Source organism: Panthera uncia, chromosome F1 (assembly GCF_023721935.1).
Source record: "Panthera uncia isolate 11264 chromosome F1, Puncia_PCG_1.0, whole genome shotgun sequence".
NCBI classification, from domain to species: Eukaryota; Metazoa; Chordata; class Mammalia; order Carnivora; family Felidae; genus Panthera; species Panthera uncia.
This window is the reverse complement of record NC_064813.1, coordinates 24,037,974-24,048,581: the sequence shown is the minus strand read 5'-3', so window position 1 is coordinate 24,048,581 and position 10,608 is coordinate 24,037,974. Positions and strand designations below refer to the sequence as shown.

At 36.4% G+C, this 10,608-nt stretch overlaps 1 protein-coding gene across 10 annotated transcripts in view; it reads left to right on the top strand.

Moving 5' to 3' along the window:
- The window catches only part of SMG7 (SMG7 nonsense mediated mRNA decay factor), a 90,350-nt gene that overhangs the window by 27,656 nt on the left and 52,086 nt on the right, over positions 1 to 10,608 (top strand). For 8 of the 10 annotated variants that reach the window (XM_049634104.1, XM_049634112.1, XM_049634109.1 and 5 more), the window contains exon 2: positions 8,191 to 8,327. The exons of the other annotated variants lie outside the window; for them this stretch is intronic. In XM_049634104.1, the coding sequence (XP_049490061.1) occupies positions 8,224 to 8,327 (104 nt within the window). In that variant the 5' untranslated portion in view covers positions 8,191 to 8,223. The remainder of the gene's footprint in view (positions 1 to 8,190; positions 8,328 to 10,608) is intronic. 10 annotated transcript variants of the gene reach the window in all.

Below are 10,608 nucleotides of genomic sequence, written 5' to 3'. Positions count from 1 at the left end.
TGGACAGAACATCTAGAGAGACCTCCTGGAATAGAAACTATACTAGAGGATAAAACCGGGAACATTTCCTGGATAAGTCTTTTAGGTTTAAGGGAAAAAAGATATGGATGGGAATTATGTTGTTAAAAAGGGAAACTCAGAATAAATCATAAACAATAAAGTATTCACAATTTAGCTTTGAATTTGTGAATTGTTGAAAATTGAAATCTGTCATGAATCATGGAATAACGAATAGAAGAAGTTTAGGCTCTGGAATTCTGATATACCTGGATTTGAATCCTAGTCATAGCACATACTTATCTTTGTGATCTTGGGCAAGTTTCCTAACTCTGAGCCTTATTTATACATTGGAAAAATAGTAGTTATTTTAGGTTGCTATGAAAAAGTGGGAATGGTTTATGTGATTTACTTGCCAATTTGTAGGTCCTCAATAATTATTAGTTGACTTTCCTTCTTTATATATTCACTTTATGTTTTATTCTTTTTTTATTCAAGGACTTTTTTTTTCCCTTTTGAACATGTGCAGTATTTAAACAGACCCCTATGACATTTATGAAACTGTTTTCATCCTTTTATTTTCTCCCTTGAGTCCTTCCCATGTTGTTTATCCCATTCTGTCCCATTAAAAACCGGTTATGTATCCCATCTTCAGAACTCTTTTGACCCTCATGTCTCCCTCCAGTTCTGCCTGTCTTCCCTTTATAAAGATGTCTAAACTCAGTTTTAGTCTCAGTTCCTTTCCTATTTTCTATTGAAGTCAAACCATAGGCTTATGCCTCTACTTCTGCACCAAAATCATTCTTAACAAGACCCTCAGTGGCTTCCACATTGCTAAGTCCAATAGTCAGCTCTCAGGCCTCGTTGTACTTGATGCATCAACAACACTTATTGATTCTGTGCCCCTTCTTGAAGCTCTTTCTTCATTTGGCTTCTAGGACACCATGTTCAACAAATTTTCCTCCTGGGGCACCTGGCTGACTCAGTAGAGCATGCACCTCTTGATGTTAGGGTTGTAAGTTTGAGCTCCACATGGGGTATAGAGATTACTTAGAAATAAAATCTTAAACAAATTTTCCTCCTAACTCTCTGGCTATTAGTTCTCAGTCTATTTACTGTTCTGTTCCCTTCTCATACAATATCATACCTTGGAGATATTGTAGGTTCAGTTCCAGACCACCACAGTAGATTGAATATTGCAGTAAAGTAAGTCAAATGAATTTTTTTGGTTTCCCAGGCATATAAAAGTTATATATACACTATACTATAGTTTATTAAGTGTACAATAGCATTTTGTCTAAAAAACCAATGTACACACTTTAGTTGAAAAATATTGCTAAAAAATGCTAACCATCATCTGAACTTCAAGTGAGTTGTAATTTTTTTGCTGGTAGACTATCTTGTAGAGTATCTTGCCTTGATATTGGCGGCTGCTGGCTGACACGGTGGTGGTTGCTGAAGGTTGGGGTTGGCAGTTTTTTAAAATAAGACAATGAAATTTGCCACGTTGATTAAGCCTTCCTTTCACAAATGATTTCTCTGTATCATGTGATGCTGTTTGATGGCATTTTACCCACAGTAGAACTTCTTTCAAAATTGGAGTCTGTCCTTTCAAACCTTGCTGCTGCTTTAGCAACTATGTTTGTATAATATTCTAAATCCCTTGTTGTCATTTCAACAGTTTCCCCAGCATCTTCACCAGGAGTAGATTCCATCTCAAGAAATCACTTTCTTCACTCATCCATAAGAATCAGCTCCTCATCCATTCAAGTTTTGTCATGAGATTTGCAGCAATTCAGTCCCATTTTCAGGCTCCACTTTTAAATCTCGTGTTCTAGCTCTTTCCACCACATCTGCAGTTATTTATTCAACTAAAGTCTTGAACCCCTCAAAGTCATCTATGAGGGTTGTAATCAGCTTCTTCCAGACTCCTATTAACGTTGATATTTTGACCTCCTCATGTGACTCTTGAATGCTCTTAATGGCATCTAGGATGGGGAATCTTTTCCAAAAGGTTTTCGGTTGACTTTGCCCAGATCGTCAGAGGAGTCCATCAATGGTAGCTATAGTTTTATGAAATACATTTTTCAAGTAAAAAGTCCTAAATCCAAATTACTTTTTGATCCATGGGCTACAGAACAGATGTTGTGTTAGTAGGCATGAAAGTAACATTAATCTTGTTGTCCATCTCCACCAGAGTTCTTCAGTGACCAGGTGTGTTGCCAGTGAGCAGTAATATTTTGAAAGGAATCTTTCTTTCTGAGTGGCTTCTTTCTTTCTGAGCAATAGGTCTCAACAGTGGGTTTAAAATATTCAGTAGGGATGCCGGGGTGGCTCAGTCAGTTAAATGTCTGACCCTTACTTTTGGCTTATGTCATGATCTCATGGTTCGTGAGACCAAGCCCCGTGTTGGGCACTGTGCTGACATTGTGGAGCCCGCTTGAAATATTCATTCATTCATTCATTCTCTCAAAAAAAAATGAATAAACTTAATTCAATATTCAGTAAATCATGTTATAAACAGATATGCTGTCATCCAGGCTTTGTTGTTCCATTTATAGAGCACACAGGCAGAGTAGATTTGGCATAGTTCTTAAGGGCCCTAGGATTTTTGGAATGGTCAATGAGCATTGGTTTCAACTTCAAGGCACCAGCTGCATTAGCCCCTAACAAGAGAGTCAGCCTGTCTTCTGAAGTTTTGAAACCTGGCATTGACTTCTCCTCTCTAGCTATGAAAGTCCTAGATGGCATCTTTTTCCAATATAAGGCTCTTTTGTCTACATAGAAAGTCTTCCTTAGTGTAGTCATCTTCATGAATTATCTTAGCTAGATCTTCTGGATAACTTGCTGCAGCTTCTGTATCAGCACCTGCTGCTTCACCTTGCACTTTTATGTTATGGAGATGGCTTCTTTCCTTAAACCTCATGAACCAAACTCTGCTGAGTTTTCAACTTTGCTTCTGCAGCTTCCTCACCTCTCAGCCTGCACAGAATTGAAGAGAGTTAGGGCCTCGCTCTGGATTAGGCTTTGGCCTAAGGGAAGGTTGTGGCTGGTTTGATATATTTAGACCACTCAGACTTTCTCACGTCAACAATAAGGCTCTTCTGCTTTATCATTTGTGTGTTACAAATGGAGTAGCACTTGTAATTTCCTTCAAGAACTGTGTGTGTGTGTGTGTGTGTGTGTGTGTACAAGCTTTTGGCCTATCTTGGCTTTCAGCATGCCATCCTCACTCAGCTTAATCATTTTTAGCTTTTGATTTAAAGTGAGAGATGTGCAACTCTTCCTTTTCATTTGAACACTTAGATGACATTGTAGGGTTATTAATTGGCCTAGTTTCAGTATTGTGTCTCAGAGAATAGGAAAGCCAAAAGAGAGAGAGAGAGAAATGGGGGAATGGCCAGTTGATGAAGCCATCAGAACACAACATTTATTAGGTTCATTGTCTTATATGGGTATGGTTTGTGGTGCCCCAAAACAATTACAATAATAACATCTAAGATCACTAATCACAGATCATCATAACAAGTATAATAATATTGAAAAAGTTTTGAAATATTGTGAGAATTACCAAAATGTGACACAGAGACACAAAGGGAGCAAATGCTGTTGGAAAAATGGTGTCAGTAGACTTGGTTGATGCTGGGTTGTCACAAACCTTCTATTTGTAAAAAACACAGTACCTGTGAAGTACAGTAAAGCAAAACACAATAAAATGGAAGTATGCCTATATGCTGGTGACTCCCAAATGAATATCTGTAGTCCAAACCTTTTCTTTAAACCCCAGACTCTACCTACCTACCAGTTCATTGTCTTGGATGTATAATAATCATCTCAGAGTTACCATTGTTATCAAAAACAATAGCAAGAGCTTATCTATATAATACCATGTGGGAGGCACTGTTGTCCCAAAATGGACTCTTCTTTCCTCCTATACCTACTTGTATCATCTTCCTCTTGTTAGCAAATGGCAGATCCATAATTCAAGCTACTTAGGCTGAAAACCATGAATTATTTCTTTTAATTCTTTCTCTTGTGTTTTTCATTCAGCAAATGCTGTTGCTGGTCAGAGTCTGATCACAACCATCTTCACTACTGCCAACTACTTCAAATCAGTTAATTCTCAATATAGCAGCCAGGTGGAACCTGTTAAAATCTAGATTAGATCATTTCACCTCTTTGCTCAAAGTCTCTAAAGGTTTCCCATGTCTCAGACCATCTAGATGAAGTTGGATGACTCAGTCAGCTGTGGCTCAGCCTGACCTGAATGGTCCAAGACAACCTCACTCATATGTCTGGACCCTCAACTGAGATGGCTGTGATAGGTAGGAAAACTGGGTTTCTTTTTTCCAAGTGGTCTGTCATCCTTAACTTCATAACATAGTGGTGGTGTTAGCAAAAGGGCAGGCTCAAACACACAGGTGTTTATCAAGCCTGTTTGTATCATATTTGGTAAAATACAATGGGCCAAAGTAAGTCACATGGCCAGTCCAGGATCAGTGTGTGAAGGGAATTAATAAGGTGCAGTTGCCAAGTGGTGTGTGATTCATTGGGAGCCATTAATTAATATTAACATAACAATCATCCATAGGCGCTCTGTGGCCTGTTAATTTATTAAATTATTATTTGTTAAATTATTTGATTTTAATATACCACCCCTTTCTTCAGTCAGATAGGAAAATAATAAAGAAGGAACCTGACTAGGTGAAACTGATGTCTGGAGATATGAAGTAAATAATGGCTTTTTGGTAGAAAAATCAGATTTGATTTTTGTATATCTTATATTTTTAATTTCAGAGACCACCAAGAAGTAGAGAATACTATATGTACTATAATCATTTATAGATTCTTTAAAAAAAAAAAATAGGTTAGAGTGTGAGAGAGCCAAAGCATAAGAGACTCTTAAAAACTGAGAACAAACAGGGCTGATGGGGGGTGGGAGGGAGGGGAGGGTGGGTGATGGGTAGTGAGGAGGGCACCTTTTGGGATGAGCACTGGCTGTTGTATGGAAACCAATTTGACAATAAATTTCATATATTGAAAAATAAATAAAAATAAAAAACATAAAAAGTGAAAAAAAAAATTTATAGATTCTTTTATTTAATTAAATCAGACCATATCTTTTTGCTAGCTATTTGAGTTAACTTGTCCATTGTCCATTTCACATATTATTTCCCTACTCCACATTGGGAAGTAGTACTTTATTTTTGTTTAACCTTAATTTATATGGTGTTTTACATTATATAAAGGCTGTTTGCTCTTTTTTTCAAATCTAGTTTTTGTTCCATGTCACCTGTCAAAGGGTATAGTTACATACTTGTTTTCTTCAAATCACCTCTTTGTATTTTGTCTTGTTATGTTGCCCCATGTCATTTTTTTCTCTTATTGCCATTTCCAGCAAATCTACTCTATTATTACATTGATACTTGTTTTAATTCTAGTGTCTAATCATATTTTGGCTTTCATTGTTCTGCCTTTGTTTGGAATTCTCTTAACCTTCTCTTACCATCAAAAGTATGTGCAAGCATTTACTTCGTAATAACTTCAAAGATAGTCTTACCTGCTCATTTACATATTCAGGTGCTAATTTTATTAAAAATTGTTTTTTCCTTTTTTTTTTTTTTTTACTTAAAAGGCATTTAGTTTTCATTTCTAATGTATTATATAAATAGTTTAATATTATCTTATATTTTATTTCCAGAAGGTACAGAGTTGTTACATAGAATGCATTTTTTTTTTTATCCCTCCAAACGCATTGTCCAGTAGAGTTGAAAACCATTGTTTTGGCATACTTCATCTAATGTAAAAGTTGAGATGAGGGGAAATAGTCTTCCAGTTGTTAACGGCTTAATCTAAATTTAACTCATTTGGGTTGTTGGATTTATCCATGTTCTGTTGAGGTTTCAGATTTTGTATTTCTGTAGAAATATTAGTGTATTGTATGTACTTTATAGATCCCAGTGTGTGGAAAACAATCTGAATTTCAGACAGCCAAGTAAATGACCATGAACTTCTCTAATTGACTATATAAAATGGTAGATTTTTCTGAACTTGGAAGTATGTTATTCCTGGTTATCAGATAAAAAAAAATCTTTCAAACTCTTTTCCTGGGAGACTTTTGAGACTACTGTTAGTTTTGAGAAACTTTGAATTTTTAGAGTCTTGGCCTTTTCGAGAGACTATTTTAGCCCAAATTAACATAAATTTATTTGATACACTTTAGTTTGGCAGGCATTGTTAGGCACCGGATATACAGAGTTGCACAGAACAGTCTGTAGTTGAAGAAATACTTCGTCACAGTGCTACGAATGCTGAGATAGAAGTGGGCATTAAGATGTACTGGGGGTGCATGGCCAAGCCAAAGCCCTCCTATAGAAGTTGCTGAGTCTTAAATGAGAGGAGTGGGGACAACTGGGTGGCTCAGTCGGTTAAGCATCTGACTTTGGCTCAGGTCATGATATTGTGGTTCACGAGTTCAAGCCTGTGTGGGGCTGTGCTGACAACTCAGACCCTAGAGCCTGCTTTGGAGTGTGTGTGTGTGTCCCTCCCCTGCTCGTTCTCTCTCTCTCGTTCTCTCTCTCTCTCTCTCTCTGAAAAATAAATAAAAACATTTTAAAAAATTAAAAAAAAAAAATAAGGGGTTAACCAGACAAGGAGGGAAGAAGGAGGGCATTCCAGGTTGAGTGAAAGAGCATGAATAAAGATACTGAGGAGCACAATAGCTATGAACTAAAAGTAATTTTAGTTTTATTAGGTCATAAAGTATAAAATGGAGAACTCTGGGACCTCACATGATATGCTAAGGAGCTTGGGTTTTAGCATGGGGTATTTTCTCAGGGTTTTCCACTAAAGTACCACTAAAGTCATCAGAAATTAAATACATGCTTTGGAAGTAAGGAGACAAGGTCCACATAGACTTCCTGCATGTTTGAAATTTCTCTTAAGACTGGTGTTTTATTGTTAAAATATTATTAGTAACTTTGTCTTCTATTCTAGAATTGATTAGTTTGTGAGTTCTTAGCTTCAAATTCCTAATTTATAGAATAAGAATAACGGCACTTCTATCTTAGGATTGTTGGGAGGGCTAATAATAACTATAATGATAATAATAATGACCATAATAGCTAATATTTTTTGAGGGCTTACGAAATAGCAGGCCTAACTGCTTTATTTCTGTTATCTCATTTAATCCTCAAAACATCTCAGTAAGGTAGGTACATTTATTATCTCCTTACTTCTAACAAAACTGGAGCATAGAGAAGTGAATTTCCTAAGGTTACACAGCTAGTTGGTGGCAGAGCTTGCTTTGAACACAGTTGTGAATACAAGACACCTGACTATTCCATTATACTCCCATTCTTTGAGATCATGCCTATGGAACATTGAGCACAGAATCTGCCACACAATAATTGTAAATGTAAGCAATTATCAGTAGCCAGTAATATTTACTTAAATTGCTTTGTTCAAATCTTTGAGTTAAATTGACGTCCTTAAGGAATTTTGCTGTTTTTCCTGTGGGTTGACTTACTCCCAGCCTGCAGTTAAATGCAGACAATGTTACACACCCATGCTATTAACCACTACCCTTTATTGCCTCCTCCTTCCTTGTGGGTCTGTCTCCACATTAAATTTTAAATCCATGGCAGGGACCATATCTGTTTTGTTCATCATTGTATACCCAGTTATTCACACTATATCTAGTACATGAACATGACTAAATCTTTGTTCAGTGAGTTAATAAAGATCTAAAAACCTGCCATTTTTAGCTGATCTTAGAATCTAAACGTTCATACCACCTGTAATTGTGGTTTAATTGCTTTACATGTTTTTCCTTTGGTAAGCAGTCTGGTTTGGACCAACCATCTGCTCTTGTGTTCTACAGGGCACTCTCACCTTGGAACTACAAAAACCCTGCTGGGTAACTGGTATTTGTTTGTCCTAATAGAGATCACTCAGGTTTCAGAGAGAGAGGGAAATTAAATAACATTTAGATCTAAAACTAAAATGTTAGAAATATACAAAACAATTTTAAAATGTGTATTCTAAGAAACTTAATATAGAAAGATAAAAGCTTTGGTATTTTTCATTTGCCTTTACATTAAATCATTTCAAATAAAGAGAAAATAATTTTTTTTCAAAGGAGTTCTCTGTTATTGTGGGTTAACTCATATTTTCCTCCTCTCCTCTGTCTAGAATGTCTTAAACCATTCTACCTTAAGAAATTGGATGTTCTTGCAGATAGTCATTGTGGGAGAAAACGTTTCATTTAAGTCCCAGATGAGGACCGGAAACTTGAAATCAGAGGAGCATCTGAAATCAAGTAATATTAGGTAGGATAAAAATTACAAGGGATTTCTTCATGTTTGTATTCCTTTTAGAGATGTATGTTAAAGTATGCATATTCTGTGAGCACTAATAGAAGAGTTAGAGACTTTGTGAAGCATTTGATATTGGCCAGGATGGGAGTGGGGAGTGCTAATTTTTTTTTTTTAACTTATGTGGCTTCACGAGAACTTTGGCATATGTTTACTTTGTCATGAGCACTTATATATTGTAGTTGAAGGAAACTTTTAAAACATTTACTAACGTAAATATAAGACATTTTTATGTTTATGTATGAGGTCTTTGAATATTTATGATAAGTGTAGGTACATGTGATCCGTTTTCTAGATTCTCCTTTAGTATGAAACTTCCTGTGTTTTGAGTTGCATGTATAGCAGTTCATTTGAGTGCGGGGATCATCAGCTCTTTTTAGTTCTCTGTGTCTGCAGTCCAGCCTCCCAATGTGTATAGAAATAGGTAAATGATTGCATGCTAGGGAAGACCTCTCTAACCACATGGTGAATTAGAAACTGTCACTGCAGCTTGTAATGACAGTTATAGTGACAGAATGTGTGAAGGTATCTGATCTCAGAGATGGGACTTTTAAACGAGAAGTGATAGTTGCCTCTAAAAGTTGATACCCTGACGGTGACACCTATAGCCAATCCATTCCAGAAGACCTGCTGGAACCAGACTAGCGGTGGAAGCTAAGCTCTGCCACTTCCTGTTTATGTCACTTTCAGCAAGTTATTTAACCACTCTGTGTCCTTGTTTCCTCATTAGCAAAATGAGGATAATCTTACTACTTAACCTGATAGATTTGTTTTGTGAATTAAAGATTTAATAATATATGAAAGCATGTAAACAGGACCTAGCAAATATTAAATGATCAAAGTACTATGATTAGGCTGTTAATTCTTAACGGATGAGTTTAGAGTCTATAATCAATTACCATGATATTACTGTATTTTGTAGGTTGCTTGATGTGTTATTAGGTCCAGTATTTAAAATGTATTTGTTTAAGTTATATGATCAAAACTAATGTTTGGAGAGAAGCAAAAAAGAAAATGACAAATTATTTTGCAGCTTTGATGTATCTACCTCTGGTTTCATTTTCTGTACATACTAAGAATATGGTCCTCATGACATGTAAAGTTTCTCTTTCTTTTGTCATTTAGCATTGTATGGTAGTAGATAACATAGGATTTTTGACGCCCATCTTGGAATGTTGTCTTCTTCAACCCTGTGTGCTGCTTCAGAAAGGATCCTATGTCAGAAACCAGATTAGCAAAACTAACTTGGTCATTGAAGTATTGGTGTTATTTTTAAAAAAAAATTTTTTTTTTTAACGTTTATTTATTTTTGAGACAGAGAGAGACAGAGCATGAACGGGGGAGGGTCAGAGAGAGAGGGAGACACAGAATCTGAAACAGGCTCCAGGCTCTGAGCGGTCAGCACAGAGCCCGACGCGGGGCTCGAACTCACGGACCGCGAGATCATGACCTGAGCCGAAGTTGGACGCTTAACTGACTGAGCCACCCAGGCGCCCCGAAGTATTGGTGTTATAATCAGAGTGCAGTCCTCCCTTTAGAGGTTTCACTTAGGTTCTTTTATGTAACTTACTGGTTGTCTTATTTACTTCTCATTTCTGAAAGGGAGTTTGTTTCCCTGTTTTACAGATGATGAAATTGAAGTTTCTTGGAAAGAAGCTCCAGATCTAAGTCCTTTTTATTCTGTATCATTTTTCATTGCATAAAATTGTTTCCTGTATGACGCACATTTTACCATTCGTTAATTTAACAAAATTTTAGTGAACAGCTACTGTATAACAGGCATTATTTTAGGTGTTAGAGATACAGCCCTGAACACTTATCTTCTTCCTCACTCCCATTGGCTCTTTCTGTAGTTGAACAGCTACTGTATAACAGGCATTATTTTAGGTGTTAGAGATACAGCCCTGAACACTTATCTTCTTCCTCACTCCCACTGGCTCTTTCTGTAGTTGAACTGTAGGCATATATCTTTATCCCTGTACTCAACCATAGTGTATTGAAATCATCTGTATATGTCCTCATATCTTCCACTTTATACTGAGTTGCTTAGAAGTAGTACCTGCTATCATTAAGGCTATTGTCATTTTGACTATTTAGAGTAAAAATATTTACCTGTTTTTGTTTTTTTTGTTTTTTTTTTCCACGTTTTTTTTTTTTTTTTTTTTTTTTTTTATTTTTGGGACAGAGAGAGACAGAGCATGAACAGGGGAGGGGCAGAGAGAGAGGGAGACACACA